The sequence below is a fragment of the Girardinichthys multiradiatus genome, chromosome 1 (genome assembly GCF_021462225.1).
Source record: "Girardinichthys multiradiatus isolate DD_20200921_A chromosome 1, DD_fGirMul_XY1, whole genome shotgun sequence".
Classification (NCBI taxonomy): domain Eukaryota; kingdom Metazoa; phylum Chordata; class Actinopteri; order Cyprinodontiformes; family Goodeidae; genus Girardinichthys; species Girardinichthys multiradiatus.
The window spans coordinates 36,307,378-36,330,167 of NC_061794.1; the positions used below are offsets into that span (position 1 = coordinate 36,307,378).

The 22,790-nt window shown below is 39.5% G+C and overlaps 1 protein-coding gene and 2 long non-coding RNA genes across 6 annotated transcripts in view; 2 read left to right on the top strand and 1 right to left on the bottom strand.

Moving 5' to 3' along the window:
- LOC124875296 (metabotropic glutamate receptor 4-like) overlaps nucleotides 1-22,790 on the top strand; it is a 302,423-nt gene that overhangs the window by 185,838 nt on the left and 93,795 nt on the right. For all 3 annotated transcript variants that reach the window (XM_047377387.1, XM_047377369.1, XM_047377378.1), the window contains one exon: nucleotides 946-1,162. In XM_047377387.1, coding sequence (XP_047233343.1) covers nucleotides 946-1,162 — 217 coding nt within the window. The remainder of the gene's footprint in view (nucleotides 1-945; nucleotides 1,163-22,790) is intronic.
- On the bottom strand, nucleotides 10,993-14,679 carry LOC124875311. Of its 2 annotated transcripts, XR_007040012.1 has the most exons (4): nucleotides 14,508-14,679; nucleotides 14,322-14,432; nucleotides 14,091-14,228; nucleotides 10,993-11,320 (listed from the first exon to the last, which is right to left on the bottom strand). It is a non-coding gene; the product is annotated as an uncharacterized LOC124875311 (long non-coding RNA). The 2 variants fall into 2 exon arrangements; XR_007040010.1 differs by having other exon boundaries at nucleotides 14,322-14,520.
- Nucleotides 17,294-17,782, top strand: LOC124875314. The gene is made up of 3 exons (XR_007040014.1): nucleotides 17,294-17,350; nucleotides 17,454-17,586; nucleotides 17,658-17,782. It is a non-coding gene; the product is annotated as an uncharacterized LOC124875314 (long non-coding RNA).

A 22,790-nucleotide genomic window follows, 5' to 3' on the forward strand; every position in this document is an offset into this window, starting at 1 on the left:
CTAAAGTAAATAAAAATAATAACAATAAAATTAAAGCAATCAATTCTAACTGTCCATCTATTCAGTCATCCATTGTCTTCCACTTATCTGAGATCAGGTTACAAAATTTACAGGCCCAGGAGGTAAACTTACACATCAGTATCCCTAGTAACACTCTCTTAACTGGTTATTCCAAGGAGGTCCCAGGACAGAATAGATATGAGTGAATCCTTTCAATGTAGAGACGTTCTGGCTTTAATCTGAGTCCCTGAATGACAGAGCAAGCTATTTACCCTACCTCGGCTGAGCCCAGTCTCCCAATGTACAACTCTCAAACGTGTTATCGCTTAGTAGTTGAAGCAGATTATCTGGCCTTCTTTTCTATAAATTGGGACTACCACCTTAGCCTGACAATCCACAGGTTTTTGTTCTATTCTAAAGATGCATTTCTGCTATGAAGCTGAGAGCAAAGAAAACCAAACATTTCAAACCACCAGCTATTAATTCTGGCAAAATCTTGATAAGATTTAGGTGTTTTTATTGTGACAACAATGCCTTGTTGTTTTTACTGAGTGAACAAGGTGTTATTTTATGTATGAAGTCTAAGCAATGATCAAGTTTTTTTAATCTCTAAATAGATTTCACATCATACTACAGAAAACAGTGAATTTAGAGCAATGGTGTTGCTTGACTGGTGTGAAAATACTCATCAGAAAAACTGCCACTAAGCCTGTGATGATCAGGACTATTTAAGAAATGGCAACTCCAGAGGGTGAACAACCACAGAGGAGTTGCTGAGATATTTCAGCAGATGTTAGGTGTCATATTGTTATTATGTTTGTGTACGCAGAAGTACGAAAAACCCTTTTGCTCCATGTATAATTAATTCATACCAAGTTTGTTATTTATATATTTCCTCATGTGTAACCATCTCTGTCTCTTTGGTCTTATCTTTTTGTTTTACAGATCCCTCAAGTGAGTTATGCCTCTACAGCCCCAGAACTGAGTGATAACACCCGCTATGACTTTTTCTCCCGGGTGGTGCCGCCAGACACCTATCAGGCTCAGGCTATGGTTGACATTGTCAAAGCCATGCGCTGGAATTACGTCTCAACTGTAGCTTCAGAGGGAAACTATGGCGAAAGTGGTGTTGATGCATTTATTCAAAAATCTAGAGAGGATGGTAAGTCTCCCCTTTAAACATCTCCAGCTGTATAAGATAGTTATATTGGATATTATTTCAATCCCATCTTCAAAGCCACTATGAAAGTTGACTTACTTATCTACGTTTTTGCTTTATAATCAGATGCATATAATATTTAATTTTATGATTGATGTCAAGAAATAAAACTTAAAAGGCTTCGTTAAGTCTTATTAAGACATAAACATGGCTAACACAGTTGTCCAAGCAGTTTTATTGATCTAAGACTGCTTCATATAATACTGTTTTGCACCTGAGCTGACTACCGATTGTATCATGTTGCTGTCGATAATACAGCAAAAGAGGAACATAAACAGCAATTATTTTCAGCATTACCTTTTGAATATATTATGTCTTTTCTGTTGTTCTGGCATAACACAGTCAAAAAAATAAATAAATGCACCTTTTTCCACACACAAATATCTTCAGAACATTTAATATGACTGATTATGTTTAAGCCCATCTGTTAATTTTGCCAGGTTTTGCAGGCTATTTGTTAGGCTTAGGGTCATTGCCAATTTATACCCCCATTAATACACATAGTCATTTTTACTCTTCAAACATCCATATGAATTCCTACATGAGTTAATTTTAACTCATGTGCTTACTCATTAAATATTGGTCATCTGCTCATGGTAGCCATGTATTCCTGATCACTTATGTATTGGGCTGCTTAGCTGCAGACCAGTCAAACTGCCCATGCTGACCCCTGACCAGTGCCCGAAAAAACAATGATGAGCATGAGTATCAAAACTGAAAAATAGTGGAATATGGAAAAAGGTGGCCAGGTCTGATAAATCATGTTTCTTTTAACATCATCTGGATGACCAGATATGTGTATGTTGCTTACCTGGCAAACACATGACATCAGGCCAGCAGAGGCAGTGTCATGCAATATTCTAATAGATGTTACTTTGACACATACCACCTTTCAACAGGATAATGCTATCTGCAATAAACTAAAGATGGTTCAGAGATGTTTAAAGGAGCACAGCATTACGTCTGAGGTTTTCACCTAGCCTCTAAATTTCCCACATCTTACTGCAATCAACATTCTGTTGGATGTGCCTGGCCAAAAAGTCTAGCCCATGTAGGGTTCACCTTGTAAACTTGGTAAACCACTTAGCTGCCCTTTTCCTGACAAGTTTAGAGTCAGGAAAAGGACAGCTAAAACCTCTGCAGACCCCACACACCCTGCACACAAACTTTAGGCTTTTACCTTCAGGTCGGCTCTAAAGAACGCTGTCTGCTAAAACCAGCCACCACAGGGACAATTTCTTCCTTCAGGCTGTTTCTCTGATGAGCAGTCGACAGTCCAGAACAACACCATGCATACTTGGACTGATCTTATGTTATATTACATTGTAAAGTCAATTGTGTATACATACAGGTCATTCTCAAAATATTAGCATATTGTGATAAAGTTCATTATTTTCCATAATGTAATGATTAAAATTTAACATTCATATATTTTAGATTCATTGCACACTAACTGAAATATTTCAGGTCTTTTATTGTCTTAATACGGATGATTTTGGCATACAGCTCATGAAAACCCAAAATTCCTATCTCACAAAATTAGCATATCATTAAAAGGGTCTCTAAACGAGCTATGAACCTAATCATCTGAATCAATGAGTTAACTCTAAACACCTGCAAAAGATTCCTGAGGCCTTTAAAACTCCCAGCCTGGTTCATCACTCAAAACCCCAATCATGGGTAAGACTGCCGACCTGACTGCTGTCGAGAAGGCCACTATTGACACCCTCAAGCAAGAAGGTAAGACACAGAAAGAAATTTCTGAACGAATAGGCTGTTCCCAGAGTGCTGTATCAAAGCACCTCAGTGGGAAGTCTGTGGGAAGGAAAAAGTGTGGCAGAAAACGCTGCACAATGAGAAGAGGTGACCGGACCCTGAGGAAGATTGTGGAGAAGGGCCGATTCCAGACCTTGGGGGACCTGCGGAAGCAGTGGAGTGAGTCTGGAGTAGTGGACTTCAGGCAGAACCCAGCCCCACCTGCCCCCATCACCCTTTGTGACTCCACAATTGACACTGTGGAATCTTTCCGCTTCCTGGGAACCATCATCTCCCAGGATCTCAAGTGGGAGCCAAACATCAGCTCCCTCATCAAGAAAGCCCAGCAGAGGATGTTCTTCCTGCGGCAGCTGAAGAAATTCAACCTGCCAAAGACTATGATGGTGCACTTCTACACAGCCATCATTGAGTCCATCCTCACCTCCTCCATCACCATCTGGTACACCGCTGCTACAGCCAAGGATAAGGGCAGCCTGCAGCGTGTCATTCGGTCTGCTGAGAAGGTGATTGGCTGCAGTCTACTGTCGCTCCAGGAACTGTACACCTCCAGGACCCTGAAGCGGGCTGGGAAGATTCTGGCTGATCCCTCCCACCCCGGTCACAGACTCTTTGAGACTCTCTCCTCTGGCAGGAGGCTGCGGTCCATCCGGACCAAAACCTCACGCCACAAGAACAGTTTTTTCCCATCTGCCACCAGCCTGGTTAACAAAGCCCGGAAACCACCCTGACACTCTCCCTTTCCCCCACACCCCCCCCTTTTTTGCTGACAGGACACCTGTAACCTGTAACTCTATGCATTACATTAACGCTCAGCATGGACTCCTGCTTTACTTGCACTGCCATACTTGCACAATGATCACCTGCACTGTTGTATTGCTCTTGCATCTTATACTGCTCTATATTTACTCTCACTCACTTAAAACTGTGCACATATATTTATATTATATTGTAGATATGTTTATACTGTTTAATTTGTACTGTATTGCACCGACTACGCCAAAACAAATTCCTTGTATGTCCAAAAACGTACTTGGCAATAAAGCTTTTCTGATTCTGATTCTGATTCTGAAACATCCAGAGCCACCGTGCACAGGCGTGTGCAGGAAATGGGCTACAGGTGCCGCATTCCCCAAGTCAAGCCACATTTGAACCAGAAACAGCGGCAGAAGCGCCTGACCTGGGCTACAGAGAAGCAGCACTGGACTGTTGCTCAGTGGTCCAAAGTACTTTTTTTGGATGAAAGCAAATTCTGCATGTCATTTGGAAATCAAGGTACCAGAGTCTGGAGGAAGACTGGGGAGAAGGAAATGCCAAAATGCCAGAAGTCCAGTGTCAAGTACCCACAGTCAGTGATGGTCTGGGGTGCCGTGTCAGCTGCTGGTGTTGGTCCACTGTGTTTTATCAAGGGCAGGGTCAATGCAGCTAGCGATCAGGAGATTTTGGAGCACTTCATGCTTCCATCTGCTGAAAAGCTTTATGGAGATGAAGATTTCATTTTTCAGCACAACCTGGCACCTGCTCACAGTGCCAAAACCACTGGTAAATGGTTTACTGACCATGGTATCACTGTGCTCAATTGGCCTGCCAACTCTCCTGACCTGAACCCCATAGAGAATCTGTGGGATATTGTGAAGAGAACGTTGAGAGACTCAAGACCCAACACTCTGGATGAGCTAAAGGCCGCTATCGAAGCATCCTGGGCCTCCATAAGATCTCAGCAGTGCCACAGGCTGATTGCCTCCATGCCACGCCGCATTGAAGCAGTCATTTCTGCAAAAGGATTCCCGACCAAGTATTGAATGCATAACTGTACATGATTATTTGAAGGTTGACGTTTTTTGTATTAAAAACACTTTTCTTTTATTGGTCGGATGAAATATGCTAATTCTGTGAGATAGGAATTTTGGGTTTTCATGAGCTGTATGCCAAAATCATCCGTATTAAGACAATAATAGACCTGAAATATTTCAGTTAGTGTACAATGAATCTAATATATATGAATGTTAAATTTACATCATTGCATTATGGAAAATAATGAACTTTATCACAATATGCTAATATTTTGAGAAGGACCTGTATACATTTAAAAAAATATTCTTTATTATTGAGAGCAAAGTGTACCGGAGTCAAATTCCTTGTTTGTCTTTACAAACTTGGCAATAAAGCGGATTCCAATTCTGATTCTAACAGGATGTAAAGGATCTGCTCAAAGAATATTTGTGCCAGATACAAGATGTTTTGGCTGCAAACGTTTTTCCAACAGACTGTTAAAGAAGGAGCTCATAAGGTTATCCCTAATCAGTGTAATTTAATTGAATTGGACGTAACACACTGTTTTCAATGAGTGTACTGTTGATCCCTGTGCAGACCGTTTAACTTTTATGAAATACAAAACATTATAACCTTTGATCAAAGCAAAATAACTGAGCGACCTCCTGCTGACAGAGTCACATAAGCACATTTCCTTTCAGTAGATATTTAGCAACTTATAGGAAGTTTCTTTTAAAGCACATTTGTCAAAGTAGGTGTTAAACACATTTAATGTGATATTTGATTGGTGTTAAAATGTTTCATGAAAGACAGCATCTTGTTGTATCCAAAAATGTTTGGAATGAAACAACCAATACTGCAAAAGTATGAAATGGGAAAAGGGCAAGATGACCAGCATTTTTTTAATTTAACCTGATCTTTAAAAAGCTTGACCAGTGTTAGTATTTATCACTTATTTTTGCCACATTTTGTCTTTTTCTTATAGACTTAAGTGTCAGGAACTGTTTATATGCTGTTGACAGTTTTTAGGCCTGACACTTATACTGTTTAAGACCAAATTAAAATTGTTTTTAAAAAGGTAGACTTACTTGAAAGCCAAATATAAATAAATAAAATGGTTAAAGACTTTTGCACACAGCTGTTCTAGGTCCATTTACTTCCTACACTTTGCGGTTGTGTTCAATAAAAAAAGTATGCATTACAAATTTATAGTCTGGAGTGGATGAAATAAGGGAAATTAATTAGATTTACAAACATAGAGAACAGGCTATAGGCTGAAAGGGAAGTTTGCCTGGAACATCATAAGAATGCATCATAGATGATCCTGCATTGGAAATACACTAAATTTGACACAGCAGACAGTCGACTTACAGTCGACTTACACTCTTAGCAGAATAGAGTCTGAAATATGATTTTTTTTCCTCCTATCTTACTTAACCTAAATGTGGGATTTCATTACTTTTCATACATTTTCAGATTTCTCAGAAGGATTACCATCAAAAGCAAATATTATTAGTATTTGAAAATTTGACTACAGCTGTTTTTACACCAATGACCAGAGATTTTTAGATTTCTTAGAAGGATTGTATTACAACAATTTCATACCAGTGAAAGCCAAACATTATTAGTATTTAAAAAGTTTGGACCTACCAGTGGCCCAGCTTCTCTACTTAGACTTCAGTGAGTGCCCATGACTGTTACTATTTGAATGATGGGACAACAGCTGCCTCATACCAGCGACCTCAAGGATTAATATTATCATGTTTCTTCTAGCACAGGATGAATTCCTTACCACAGAGGACTTAATGAGCTACTTACCTCTATTAAAAAGATTGGATTAGAACCAGCTCTTACCAGTAAATCCCCAAGGATTATTAATGTCATATGATTTGTTTTTCTGTGTTTGATTGTTTTTTCACATGTACAGTGCTTTGAGTGCCTTGTTGCTAAAAAGCACTATATAAATAAACTTGACTTGACATGTTTCTGCAACTGCTATTTGACCTTTGGTCAAATATCTGCAGGGCTCTGCATTTAATTTTCATTAACAGTAAACATATCCTGATTTTACTCAGAGCTTCCTTGGTCATACCTGCCTTAGAACCTGACAATCTCTTCTTTTTCCGGCAACAGAAAATGTATACCTTATGGAAGTTTCTGGGTATTTATTGTTACCACTATACCAGGCACTTTTAAAGTCATACCTAATTTGAAAGTATTCTACCAGAAGAAAAGAGTATATATATAGAATTAGTTTTCCCTCTTTATAAGATTTGAGACAGTTTTTTGTGTCCTTCAGTATCACTTTACAGGCTCCATAATGGGTTAATGTTCTCTGGTGGCTGTTAATGTTTGTTTGTTTTAAAAAATGCCACAGCATTTAAGTTCAGGCATGGTGTTTTTCGTTTTGGTTTAATACCAAGAATTTTAATTAAATGTATACATCATGAGAAATGGCTTTAAAACAGATTGGCCCATGTCTGCAATCCTGCTGCATTATTCTGTTCAGCTCAGATGTCTTTTTACCCTATGTTATCTGTCTCTGCCATCAACTTTAATCGGCACCACCTTTTCTGGGCTATATAGAAGCACTCCTCCAGACAACAGTATTGTGCCACAAAGTGATGGTGCACTAGAATTATCTATACACAAGAACATGAAGCATTAAAAGGAGTTTTTCCATACTAAATATGACATGGGTTCTTTTTGTTACTTGCTCCAAATCAGCCCTTTAAAAATGTCATTGCTGGATAGATCATGTGTCTCTGCTATCTTCATTTCTGACGATCTAAACATGTTGAAACGCACACAGAAGGTGCACTCTCTCTGTCGTGTGTCATTTTACCTATGTGTCATTATGTTCGAAATAGATCTGACCCACATACAGAGAACACTCAGGAGGAGGAAGTAAAATAAAGACTGCTTTATTTGTGATGTAATCAGGAATGAAACGGACGAAAATCTCACTGTAGGGAGAGAAGTGAAGAGAATGGATGAGTACGGGTAACGAAAGGGAAAACAAAACGAAGAACAAATAATTATCATGAATCTGAGATCGGCTTACTGGGTTATGGTGGTCAGGTCACCAGGAGGAATGAGACTCGGGATCCAGGTCTTAAGCAGGGATATCAGTAGGTACGAAACCAATATGGCGCCGACGATGGCAGCCTCAAAACTTCGCTCTCTCTTTGTTTGTGTATTTTGTGTGTTTTTATGTTTTTCGAGCCACAGTTCTGTGGTGTCGGGCCACAATCCTGTGGTCTCATTCAGTAGAGAGGAACTTCTCAACATCAGAGAGTCCTGTCTTGGGATTTTTTCACCATCTTTCATCGATCCGAGGTTCACTGAGCTCCTGGCAAGCGGAGGTGTGGCACTATACGGGATACTGAAAGCGTCGAAGGGGAAAGCATGCTGGCGTGTTGGTAAAGCTCTGCAAAAGAGGACTTCGCACACCACTGCCTTCAATCCACCTGGCAAATGTCCGCTCTCTAAGCAACAAGATGGACGAGCTGCTTCTCCTCACCGGTAAAAACTCAGACCTCCGCGGATCAGCGGTTCTCTGCTTCACCGAGACATGGCTGAGTGAAAACATCCCGGACCGCGCACTGCTGTTGCCGGACTTCCAGCTGCTCAGAGCGGATTGCAGCACGGAGCTATGGGGGAAGAGGCGAGGAGGCGGAATCTGCTTTTATATAAATGAAGGTTGGTGCAGAGACGTAAAAGTGCTGGGAAAAACATGTAGCCCGGATCTGGAGTCATTTTCCATAATCTGTAAACCGTTTTACTCACCAAGAGAGTTTTCCTCGTTTATAATAATTGGCTCATATTTTCCACCACATGGCTGCACTTCTGCCGCGGAAAAACATCTTGCTGAGCTGATTACAAACGTGGAGAAGAAATACACGGACTCTTTCATCATAATACTGGGAGATTTTAACAGAGCAAACCTCTCAAATGAACTCCCCAAATACAGACAGCATATTAAGTGTCCCACCAGAGACCAAAACACACTGGACCATTGTTACACAGCTTTAAAGGACTCATATCATGCTGTTACCAGGGCTGCTCTGGGATTTTCGGATCATTATCTAATCCACCTCATCCCAACCTACAGACAGAGACTAAGAGCTTCCAAACCCAAGGTTCACACTGTTAAGAAGTGGACTGATGAATCAAAGCAGACTCTACAGGGCTGCTTTGAATGCAGAGACTGGACTGTTTTTGAAACTTCAACCACTGACCTAAACCAACTAACTGGTGTGGTGACATCATACATCAGTTTCTGTGAGGACATGTGTGTGCAGACCAAGACCTTCTGCACCTTTGGGAATAACAAGCCATTGTTTACTCCACACCTCAGGAATCTGCGCAGGGAAAAGGAAGAAGCTCACAGCAGTGGAATTTGGGCGTGGTACAGGCAGGCCAGGAACAGACTAACAAAGGAGATCAAAGCAGCCAAGAGAAGCTACAGTGAAAAGCTGAAGAACAGGTTTTCTACTGGTGACACTTCAGCTGTATGGACCGGTCTGAGAAACCTGACTGCCTACAGGAGCCCCCCCACCCATCCTGAAGAGAGTCGTCTCCTGGCCAACCGTCTGAATGGCTTCTACTGCAGACATAACAAGAAGCCATTCACACCTCAAATCGTCCCCTCCACATCCAATTCAGGAACAAATTCCTCCCATAAAGCTACCAACCCCCCACCATCAGATCCTCTGCCTGCACTAAAGATCTCCGAGGAAGATGTAAACAGGCTCTTTCAGCACATGAAAACAAAGAAAGCTGGAGGACCTGATATCGTCTCCCCATCATGCCTGAAAGCCTGTGCAAACCAACTCGCTCCGATCTTCACAAGGATCTTCAACAAATCACTGGAGAAATGTGAGGTGCCCTCCTGCCTCAAACGATCCACCTTCATCCCGGTTCCCAAGAAACCCACCATCCTAGGATTAAATGACTACAGGCCTGTAGCCCTGACATCTGTAGTCATGAAATCCTTTGAGCGGCTGGTGCTGAAGCACCTGAAAGACATCACAGGCCCCCTGCTGGACCCCCTGCAATTTGCTTACCGAGCAAACAGGTCGGCAGATGATGCTGTTAACTTAGGTCTACACTTCATCCTGCAACACCTCGACCACCCAGGGTCGTACGCCAGGACCCTGTTTGTAGACTTCAGCTCTATCATACCAGACATCCTCCACCAGAAGCTCACACAGCTCAACGTCCCAGCCTCCACCTGTCAGTGGATCAACAGCTTCCTGACGGACCGACAGCAGCAGGTGAGACTGGGGAGCATCTTCTCCCGATCCAGATCAATAAGTACTGGTGCCCCCCAGGGGTGTGTTCTATCCCCACTCCTCTTCTCCCTGTACACAAATGACTGCACCTCATCGGACTCGTCCGTGAAACTCCTTAAGTTTGCAGATGACACCACTGTCATTGGACTGATCCAGGACGGTGATGAGTCTGCATACAGACAGCAGGTGGATTGGCTGGTACACTGGTGCAGTCAGAACTACCTTGAACTGAACCCACTCAAGACTGTGGAAATGGCGGCGGACTTTCGGAGAACACCATCCCCATACAACCCCTCACCATCCTCAACAACACTGTATCAGCCGTGGACCACTTCAGGTTCTTAGGAACCACCATCTCTAAGGACCAGAGATGGTCTTCACACATAGACACTGTTCGAAAGAAGGCCCAGCAGAGACTGTACTTCCTGAGGCAACTCAAGAAGTTCAACCTTCCACAGGAGCTGCTGGTCATCTTCTACACTGCCATCATTCAGTCTGTCCTGTCTTCATCCATCTCAGTGTGGTTTGGCTCATCCACAAAACACGACAGGTGCAGACTGCAACAAATAATCAGGAATGCAGAGAGAATAATCAGGGCTGACCTTCCCTCCTTCCAGGACTTATACAGGTCTAGGGTCAGGAAAAGAGCTGCTAAAATCTCTGCAGACCCCACACACCCTGCACATAAACTGTTTAGAGCTTTACCTTCAGGCCGCCGCTACAGAGCACTGTTCACTATAACCAGCCGCCACAGAGACAGTTTCTTCCCCCAGGCTGTTTCTCTGTTCAACATTCAATAGAGTACAAAACAACAGCATACAGATGTTGCAAATGCACCTTTTTATTATATATGTGTATATTGTACATTGTAAATATGTATATTCTGTAATGCAAAAACAAAACAAAACAGCAAAGTGTACCGGAGTCAAATTCCTTGTTTGTCTGTACGAACTTGGCAATATAGCTGATTCTGATTCTGATTCTGAGAGAGTTCACTTGCTGCTGTTCTGTGTGAGCTCGGAACAAAGAAACAAGTTTGATGTGCGGTGGTTTATGTTGAAGGGTGGACAGGGTACGCTTGTGGCTTGGCTCAGGAGACAGAGAGGACAGGAAGCTGCCAGCTTGATACGAATCCAAAACAAAGGCAGATGACAGGATAGGAATCCTCAGAACGAAGATAGGCTTGATCATCCACAATAACTTCCAGGAACGAAGTCAGAAACTCAGTGACATAGATCCAAGCACAGGCTTCCAAAATCTGCAGAAGAGCGAAAACAAAGTTAATCAAAGGTCGAAGAACGAAGCATAACTTAGAGTGTGGCAAAACACTCTTGCATTGAAGTGCTGGAAGCCTCCTGCTTAAGTACTCCTCCTTGTAATCAGTGGAACAGGTCACACCTGTCACCCAGCACACCTGAGAGCTCCACCACAGTCTGAAACAAACACATGTGGCAAGCACAAACACAACCCAGATCCTGACACTATGTCTCCTTCTCACTACAATGGTCACAAACATTTCTGCGTGCCAATTTGCACCTGCCTTTCAAACCTACTAAATATAGACACAGAAACTGCACCCACCATCCATTTCAAGTTTGATAAATTGTATTGCTGGTGGTAAGTACATGTTCATAGCCTCCTCTCAGTATTTTGCACATTCTTATGATCAGCATATTCATGAACATGACCGTTGCAATCCTTAGTGCATTTTGTTAGTAGATCGGCTTTGCATGAACAATCAATTGTCCACGTGTTTCTTTTACACCAAACCTTTTGTAGATAAGAATCATAGTGTTTTTTTATGTAAGCTAAATTTCAGTTTCCACAGCAACTTCTTCCACATGTTTGCTGCATCCCCAAGAATTATAGAAAATACTGAATTTAAGATATACATTTTGCTTAAGCTTCAAAATGATGACCTAAAAAACTTTTTTTGTGCTGATGCAGGCAAAAGAAACTATCATGGAAACAGATAGAAATCCGATATTGGTAATGTGGAAGTACAGTAGTATGCCTCTGGGTCATGTTTGATTGGTGCCTCATCTATTAATATTTAACTCAGACATGCTTCTTCACAACAAGATCTTATCTACTAAATGTTAGGGAAACTAATGAGATGTCAAGACACATACAAAATACAGACACCAAGTGTCTCTAGTTTGGAGTCTTTAAGCACAGTGGAGTAAATATCTGTCATTGCTGACATTCAATTTAGCTTGTGATAGACATTTTTGCTTCTACATTTTCTGAAGAAGCTCAGAAAGACAGAATGTAGTTAGCTGCCATTTGATAAAACCACAGAAATGTCAGTTTTAAAAATATTTAATAAAAGACAGCTTCTCTTAAACAGACAACCACGCATACAAAATCATTGTTTAGGAGAAAACAATGCAGCTTTCACATCATCTCAGTTTAAGAAAGAACTTGCAATTATTGTCAAATCAGCTTGTCTATAGCTCTTCTTAATTTGACAGCTGGAGAAAAAAGTACAAAAAAAAAAGCTAATAATTTTCAATGCTTTGTCCTGGCTTTGATTGATAATGTGACAGGCACATGGGAAAAATATGCAACTCAGTCATAAGCAAAACCCCAGGTATTTGGCTGCAAAATGGGTTTTGCACTTGTCTGCTTTCATAATGAAACAGCCAGTTCAGAACTGGCCAAATGTTCCATCTCATTAAGCAGCCAAAGGCCACCCTAAACTGCGGTCTCGCCCACCGCATGTTATAGTGGCTGCACGCAGGGCTGCTTTATGTGGGAAAAAAAGCAGATTTAGGCTGAGTTTAAACTGCCAGTTTGGGATGTTGATTTGATTTTCGCTACATCTGTGTGTGTAGCCACAAGATATTTACAATATCCTTTCAACTCCAGTGAACACAGAGATTTCTGACCAACTAGAGATTTCCTGGCATAACGTTATTGTGACTTTTGTTACAAATGCAGAAATACAAATTTACAAATCCACAATTACTGACATCCCTGATAAAGATTTGTTAAAATTTGTTAAGATTTTTTAAAAATTCTTAGATTAAGTAACCTTTTTTGGAGGTAGCATATCATCCTGAAAATCCTAAAACAATCCATCCTTCAGTTTGAGTATGATAAAAAAAATGGACAAAACAATCCCTTGTAAAGAAATAAGACATTTTAACATAATCACTGTTGCTACAGTTATCAGTACCCACACTTTGAATATTTTGCACAAACCAGCTGGACAGCAGTTAGTCTTCTTTTAAAATATTTCATAAGGTGAGAGCATAGTAGAAGGTGGGGGGGCTCTGACAATTCCTAGTTATTGAAAAAAGTATTTTGGTTAATATTGAAATAATTATATAAATTGATCATTTATTGAGTTTGGAAAAACAAATTTATTGGTGATATGCTTGTTTTAGCTTCCTATCAAAAATAAACCTATTGGTTCAATGCAAAAAATAAATAATCATCTAAATCTGTTACAATATGACTAATTTTGGGTTTAACTGTACATGCCAACTGGTTGTTTGGGAGGCATGCAAGAAGAAAGCCTTTTCTGTTCTTACTTGACAAATATTAAACATACCATTGCTTAAATGGTATGTTATGTTGTTTTTGCCATTTTGAAAATTACAGTAACTCAGAGAAATAGATCTCTATGTCACAATAAATGTATTCTCCACAGACACAGGAAGTCATAAATTAAAATGCTTCTTGATACTCTGGTCAAAAAGTTGCATACTCATAAAGAAAATGTTGAAATTACATGTTAACCACTGAACACTACTTAAATTCCGGGCTGGATTTCCCGGTTTCTTTTCCTGCGTCAGATTGTTATATTGTCATAAAAGAACAAGTTATTTTAAGGGTTCTTACACATAATTACCAGGAGTTCCTAACAGTGTGAAGAATGATATATGTACAAACTTTTGTTATGAGTTTTTACTGGTATATAACAATTTCGACAAGTAGCAGATAACCCTGAAACAGCAGTAACAGTTCCTGATTAATGTCAAAAACTATATTGGAAAAAGCAACTTCACTAAATACTTTACCATTTGCAACCAGATGTCATGATTTTTACAGCCAACTTAACCCACAAGCAGAGACTCCCAGAGAACTTTGTAAAAGGAATAAGTTTTTATTGAAAGATTGATCAGGAACAACAGGAGCGACGAGTCTAATCTTCATTACTGTGAAAACACAAAGAGAAAAGATAAATAGCTGAACCTCAGAAACATGAACAAACATAAACGTATCTTACTGAAGATTCCAGAATAACCCACCAGGGAGAGAATAAATGTCAGGAAAGGAGTTCAGCTTGCCATGCACAGACTAGATCAGGAAGTAGCCTTAGCCACTACAAAGGACTGGAACAGATCAGGTAGGATTCACACCTGGAACAGGTAACAAGGCAAGTTAGAGTTCGCAACAACAGATCCTTCAAAAGATATCCATGGTAAAAATCATACAAAGATTTCAGAACTGGCCAGAAATTACCACGGAGGAAAAAACACTCAGGCACTGAGGTGTTGGCAACCTTCCTCTATATGCTTCCCAGCTGATGAGTAGATGCACAACACCTGTCGCCTCAGGTACACTCCTACTGGCAGCATCTAGTGTCGAAAAAGTGTAAGCAGCAGGCAGCAGAACTCAAAATCCTGACACCAGAAGCAATTTAGTAAAGCAGGGTTGATTTACAAATAGACACACTTGCAAGAGTATTAGTAAACTATTTGAAAGTAAGCATTTGAGCAAAGATGATCACTTTGTTCATGGTGATATTATCATAGAGGATTTTGTAAATAACCTTCTTTGAAGAAGGGAGGAGGGGGGTAATTTAAGATGTTTCCTTAAATAGAACTCCTTTGACAGCTATGATTGACAAGTGTCCAACCTCCAAATACTAAAAATAGAAAGACATCCCTGTCTTCTCCTGGTTAAAATATTTTTGACAAAAAGTCCACTACCGTATTTGTTTAGACATTTGTATTTTATCATGCTCTACTTAAATATAAGAATGTTTAAATGACAGATGCAATTTTGAAAGTACACTTTGAGGCCAGATATTTGTATAAACTGTATTAAAAGACATATAATATTTTTATGACATTAAATCAGACTAACCATGTAGTGTTTTAGTTTAGTTATGATTACCAAAAGTCTTTCTATCACTAAATGCCAGAAAAATGAGAGAGAGAACCAATTAATTCAGAAGTTTGTATGCAGCAGATTACAATGTCTTCATATAATTAGGGGAAACACAAATGAGGAAGTTATGGCTTTTTTAAGCTTTTGATAGGTAAACCGGCAGCATTTGGGGTAAATAAAGGAACATCTGTAGATGATTATAGGGTACCACCTCAAACATACTGCTTCCATGTGTCAAAATCAAAGAAAATTAGCCAAGATATCAGGAACAATATTCAGGACCCCCCCATGAATCTGGTTCATCCTTGGGTACATTTTCCAGATTGAGAAGGTGTCACAGACATATGCTCAGACATCTGTATGCAGGTATAAACACCATTGGAATGTTCAGCTATCACATCATTCAGAAAGGAGACGGGTTCTGTGTCCCAGAGATGGCTATGTTTTGGTGTCTAAATGCAAATCAACACCACAACAGAAGCAAAAGACCTTGTGAAGATGTTGGTTGAACAAGTACAAGAGTTATCATTGTGCACAGTGAAACAGGTGCCTTACCCACATGGACGGCAAGGCCATTTCTGCAAAAGCAATATTAACATCAAAATTACAGTTTGCAAATGCACTCAGGAACAAAAACCTAAATTTTTGGAGACATGATCTGTGGTTTGATGAAACTAAAATTAAAGTGTTTGGCCATAATGACCAGCATTTCATTTGGAGGAAAAAGTGGAAAAACTGAGAACACCAAATGAACTTTAAAGTAGGAATGTGGCAGGTAGTGCAAATGGGCCATTCAATTGGACAATGACCCAAAAAGTACCTCCAAATTAGTTATGAATTGGCTTGAGGATAACAAAGGCTGTTTTGGAGTGGCTGTCATAAAGCCCTGATCTCAAAGGATATTTCTAGGCAGTGCTGAAAAGGTGTGTGAGCAAGACAAACCTACAAACCTCAGTTACACCAGTTCTGTCAGGAAAATGGGACAAAATTCAAGGAAACAATGGTGAATAATTGTGAAATACCAAAAATGTTTTATCACAAGTCTTATAGTGTAAAGGCAGTTTGTCCCCCAAATACTAAGGAAAAGTGTATACACTTCTCACTTTGGAGAAAGTTAAAACAATCTCTAAAATAATAATCTCCCTCATAATTTGCATGGAGCAAATAAAATAAATGTTTGTATTCCTAAATGACCTAAAACAAGAAACAAGTCTAATTTTATTTTGGGTGTGTGTCTTTCTGTACCATGTGTAAACATCTGGTCTCAACACTATATTATACTGCAGAGACTAAAATTAGAGAACGCAGCGTCTGCCTCTTTAATAGCTTGTTCAAACTGGGAGAGGACACAGATTTCTCAATAGAGAGGATAGAGGAGAGGAAGGACAGGCTTAGATGATTATTGCTTTGCCGTGTTATCTTCAGACACAAAACCTGTTTGCATGGTTATCTCAAGTATGTCAGCCCCTGAATTTGTTTGTACTGAATAGCATTAGCGTGTGGATCATTTTTCAAATAGCCATATGTTATCTGCAACTGCTGTTATTACTGAAAACCACAATATTTGACACAACAAGCTGTTTCCAGAGACTCATGTTTTCATTTAGGTCTTTTCCATCTCTCAAATAGCCCTTTGGGATTACATCTGAAGTGTCACTACAGAGAATGATTACAAGAGGGTTAGAGCAGTCTTCCAGCATGATGTTTGGCTTTTTGTCACCTTTGAAATATTAGAGTGACTTTCACATGAAAGTCTTTGGTCCAGTTTGGTACAGTCTTTGCTGTTTGTGTGTCTCTCTGAAATGCTGCTGAGCCCCCAGCATCCTTACTAGAGTGTGAAGCCCTCTTCAATAATTGGGGCTGACATTTTTTTTTTTATTCTGAAAAGTACTGTGATCTTTTTTTCTCTTTATATGGTGCATTTTCATACTGGAATTCCTTAACTAATGAAGTTTATTTAGTTAAAAAAGAAAAGTATTACATGAATTCTATACCTATGTCAGGATTTGGAGTTCTGCTGCCTGCTGCTTCCACCTTTTCGACACTAGGTGCCGCCAGTAGGAGTGTACCTGAGGCGGCAGGTGTTGTGCATCTACTCATCAGCTGGGAAGCATATAGAGGAAGGTTGCCAACACCTCGGCGCCTGAGTGTTTTTGCCTCCGTGGTAATTTCTGGCCAGCTCTGAAATCTTTGTATGATTTTTGCCATGGATATCTTTTGAAGGATCTATTGTTGCGAACTCTAACTTGCCTTGTTACCTGTTCCAGGTGTGAATCCTACCTGATCTATTCCAGTCCTCCGTAGTGGCTAAGGCTACTTCCTGATCTAGTCTGTGCATGGCAAGCTGAACTCCTTTCCTGACCTTTATTCTCTCCCTGGCGGGTTATTCTGGAATCTCCAGTAAGATACGTTTATGTTGGTTCATGTTTCTGAGGTTCAGCTATTTATCTTTTCTCTTTGTGTTTTCACAGTAATGAAGATTAGACTCGTCGCTCCTGTTGTTCCTGATCAATCTTTCAATAAAAACTTATTCCTTTTACAAAGTTCTCTGAGAGTCTCTGCATGTGGGTTAAGTCGGCTGTAAAAATCATGACAACCTATAGGAAACAAATATGAAAAAAACTTTGTACATGTAAAACGCTCTGCACGTTCCTATTTGAGTCCTATCACTAAGAAACATAAACCCTGTAAAGCATTTTCACTTGGTCCTAGGTATGTGTTCCTTGTTTTAAGTTTAGACGCTGACACCCTAACATTGCCATCTACAATTAATTGGACGGACAATTTCAAATTGTAATTAATCAGGTTTATATTTAAATGACAGTTGAGGCAGAGGAAGAAGTGGAAAGGGCAGAGATAGCACACAACAGCACTGAGATGACAGGAAGATTATGCAAATTGTGGAAAAGAGGGTTGCTTACTGCACCCTTTCTCATGAGGAAAATGTCAAGAGCAAAAATTTAAATAATCACAAATCTGAAAAGGCTTAATAAAACATTTATTGGAAGAAGAGTTTCTCTGGAAGGTTTAAAACCTTTTTTTAGATGTAAACAAGAGTTAGGCGATATATGCTTTTTTATTCTGTGTTCCGCCTATATTGGCTTGTGATTGTATTCCATGTAATTCTGGATATTTCAAAGTATTCATTTCATTATTTTTTGCATGTTTTTGTTTTAGTTATGTTTGGAGTGTTTTGAATGAAGAAATTCTATTTTTAGTGTCAAAAGTTCCATCTTCACCAAAGTTCTGTTAGATCTCATTCACTTTCTGTATGTTGCAGGATCTTAGGAGAAAGTAAGAGTGCTAATTCCATCCTTTTGTGTGTTAGCAATAAGTGGCTGAACATATTTTGTTATAATTATAATGATAAGGTCTTTTTTGCAGACAAAACAATCTGTTCTCCTGTTCCGGCAATGCAATGTCGACCTCCGCTCTTAAATACAAACCTCACATTCCATTTTATGAACACTTGCCCCCAAAGGCTGTCATTGTGTTAGAAAGGCACATTTTAATATTAACTATCTGCTTTGAAAAACAGTAGAAGTGGAAATTTTGAACTTTTTATGTTAGTATTATCAAGGCCTATGCGTGTTATGGCACTAATACAGGTCCTTCTCAAAATATTAGCATATTATGATAAAGTTCATTATTTTCCATAATGTCATGAAGAAAATTTAACATTCATATATTTTAGATTCATTGCACACTAACTGAAATATTTCAGGTCTTTTATTGTCTTAATACGGATGATTTTGGCATACAGCTCATGAAAACCCAAAATTCCTATCTCACAAAATTAGCATATTTCATCCGACCAAAAAAAGAAAAGTGTTTTTAATACAAAAAACGTCAACCTTCAAATAATCATGTACAGTTATGCACTCAATACTTGGTCAGGAATCATTTTGCAGAAATGACTGCTTCAATGCGGCGTGGCATGGAGGCAATCAGCCTGTGGCACTGCTGAGGTCTTATGGAGGCCCAGGATGCTTCGATAGCGGCTCATCCAGAGTGTTGGGTCTTGAGTCTCTCAACGTTCTCTTCACAATATCCCACAGATTCTCTATGGGGTTCAGGTCAGGAGAGTTGGCAGGCCAATTGAGCACAGTGATACCATGGTCAGTAAACCATTTACCAGTGGTTTTGGCACTGTGAGCAGGTGTCAGGTCGTGCTGAAAAATGAAATCTTCATCTCCATAAAGCTTTTAAGCAGATGGAAGCATGAAGTGCTCCAAAATCTCCTGATAGCTAGCTGCATTGACCCTGCCCTTGATAAAACACAGTGGACCAACACCAGCAGCTGACACGGCACCCCAGACCATCACTGACTGTGGGTACTTGACACTGGACTTCTGGCATTTTGGCATTTCCTTCTCCCCAGTCTTCCTCCAGACTCTGGCACCTTGATTTCCGAATGACATGCAGAATTTGCTTTCATCCGGAAAAAAGTACTTTGGACCACTGAGCAACAGTCCAGTGCTGCTTCTCTGTAGCCCAGGTCAGGCGCTTCTGCCGCTGTTTCTGGTTCAAAGGTGGCTTGACCTGGGGAATGCGGCACCTGTAGCCCATTTCCTGCACGAGCTTGTGCACGGTGGCTCTGGATATTTCTACTCCAGACTCAGTCCACTGCTTCCGCAGGTCCCCCAAGGTCTGGAATCGGCCCTTCTCCACAATCTTCCTCAGGGTCCGGTCACCTCTTCTCGTTGTGCAGCGTTTTCTGCCACACTTTTTCCTTCCCACAGACTTCCCACTGAGGTGCCTTGATACAGAACTCTGGAAACATCCTATTCGTTCAGAAATTTCTTTCTGTGTCTTACCCTCTTGCTTGAGGGTGTCAATAGTGGCCTTCTGGACAGCAGTCAGGTCGGCAGTCTTACCCATGATTGGGGTTTTGAGTGATGAACCAGGCTGGGAGTTTTAAAGGCCTCAGGAATCTTTTGCAGGTGTTTAGAGTTAACTCGTTGATTCAGATGATTAGGTTCATAGCTCGTTTAGAGACCCTTTTAATGATATGCTAATTTTGTGAGATAGGAATTTTGGGTTTTCATGAGCTGTATGCCAAAATCATCCGTATTAAGACAATAAAAGACCTGAAATATTTCAGTTAGTGTGCAATGAATCTAAAATATATGAATGTTAAATTTTCATCATGACATTATGGAAAATAATGAACTTTATCACAATATGCTAATATTTTGAGAAGGACCTGTATATCAGGAAATATGTTTGTTTGCAAAATAATGTAATTAAACAGCAGAAAGGGCAGCAGAAATAAAGTGTGTGTTCATATGCAAATGTAAGACTTTTAACTTATTTGTGCAATGTTGGCATAAACTGCAGAACAGAGTTTAATATGTTCAAAGCTATTACTGTTGCTTATTTCCACTTTATGGTGTTATCATTCTACGGCCTGGCCTAAATAAAAGCTTAATATTGCTTTTTTATGTAGACAACATTATAATCCTGCCATATGTATATCACAGAGCTTCTGAAGACAATAGGAGAAATGTGGATTCTGAGAGAAAATTATTAAACTCCGTTTGGTTTAAATGCCAACAAATTAAAAGGGAGGTTAAAAGAAGTTTACAAAATAGTTGTTGATCAGGTCCTGATGTAAATAGGCAGGCTGTTGCAAAGTAGGTGTACTTATTGTGAAATCTTTGTTGCCACAATGCTTAAACCTGCTCCTTAGTACAACCAAAAACATCTGCTCATCTTACTTCAGTGATCTCTAGGCTGTGCACAGTAGTTAAGAAATACATTGATTCTACAATGGACAGGGAGCCAGGCCAAAGAAGCTAAAACAGACATGATGTGGTCACATTTTCATTTGCTTTGTGTGGCGGTGTTTTAAACCAGTTGCAGACATGAAAGATGTATACTATTAGCCTAGTCTAGATGACATGAAATCAAGAATCTCTTTCTTGAAGTCTGGAAACTGGCTCTGTGTTTTGATTGCTTTTTGAATTAAAAAGTGGATTACAAGTTTTCTGCAAATGTGTTTATATAATTGTAGAAAGAACAATGACTTATACAGAGAGTGTGTTAGAGGTTTTGAAAAGTATTACAGAATTGTTTTGCTCTTTTAACTTAAAATTAGATGCTAATGAAGAAAAGACGAGAAAATATGGCGAGATTACACAGTATGACTTTTGATTTTTCTTGTTACCCCAATTTGTGTTATTGCTCTGTGTGAATACTTTGTACTTAATCATCATCATCAAAGGAAGGAGGCCATTAAGAAGCTTTGTGCTTCTCAGTTGTAGTGTTTTGGCTAAGATAAACAGCAGGTAACAGATCACCTGAGCTAGTTCCAAAAGGAATCACATGCAACACAATCGAAGCAATGTGGACATACAGATGTACAAAAGAAAATAATTTCTTGAATGTCCTACAAATTAAAATAAAATGGAACAAAACAGTCTTTTAATCATCTATATTTCCTTGTATTTTTTAAGTAAATTAACTCCATCACCTGAATTCGATGTTGGTAGCTTATTCTAAGTCCAGAGAACAGCAGATTTAAGTGCATTGCCGTGCTGCTGTGGGCATTTAGCTCTTCCGCTCTTTTTATTGTTTAGTATCTTGTTTAAATACGTTTCATGTCTTTGAAGCTGTCAAAGCAACATTTCTCAAAGTTTCTTTATGTTATTCCCAACCACCTGGAACTTGGTTCTTCAGAAAGTTGAACATAAGTGGGCATGTTAACAAAATGTGCAAAGCTTTCAAAAACAATATTTAAATTGTTGTCTGCAGATGAACATCCACATTCAGGTAGTGTGAGGAAACAGGTAGCAATAGCTTGTTTTGGAAATTAAAGAAAATTTAAATAATGCTAGCAGAATATTTAGCACATCAAAATTTTTCAAAATACAGTACACAAGCAAAGTCTATTGGTTAAGTGGTAGACCATGTTAACACTGAGGAAAGGCTTATATGTTATAATGCCAAAGGGCCAGTGGTGATTTAGAACCCATTTGCATTGAAAGAAAATGTCACTCAGGGTTTCTGAAGTGTAAATAAATACTTCAACAGAATGGGAAGTCAAGTCAACTTTTTTAAATAACTCAACAGAAGAAAAATCAACAGCTGTTGACCAAAGAAGACAAGTTAAAACTGTGTTCTTTAGATAATTCAACACATATTCAATTTCTTTAAGACAAAGTGCTATTTGTACAAACACCTTCTATCAATAGAGCTCCAAAGGTCCCTACTGCTAAATTATAGGGCAGCATAGGATTTCTCAAGCTCCTGCAGATGAATAGAAATCATTTGTTTTCAAACCACCAAGCTGAAATAATTGTCACTGGTATTAAAAAGCAGGGGCATCATTAGCGATGATGTTTCGAAAAATAAAATGTTTCTGGAACCCAGAGGTGGTATGTAATAGCATACTTTCTAAAGATTCTAAAAACATTTCTAAGAATGGTTTTAGGTTTTGGAAAAGTTTTACAGTATAAAAACATAGGAGCAAAACAACGTCTTCTTACGTTTGGTTTATGAAATAAATGATGCCAACAAATACTCTGAGTTCATCCATCAACTTTGAGGCCAGACGACACATGCAGCTGCAATCTGTTGAAGTTTCATTTAATCTTTCCCAG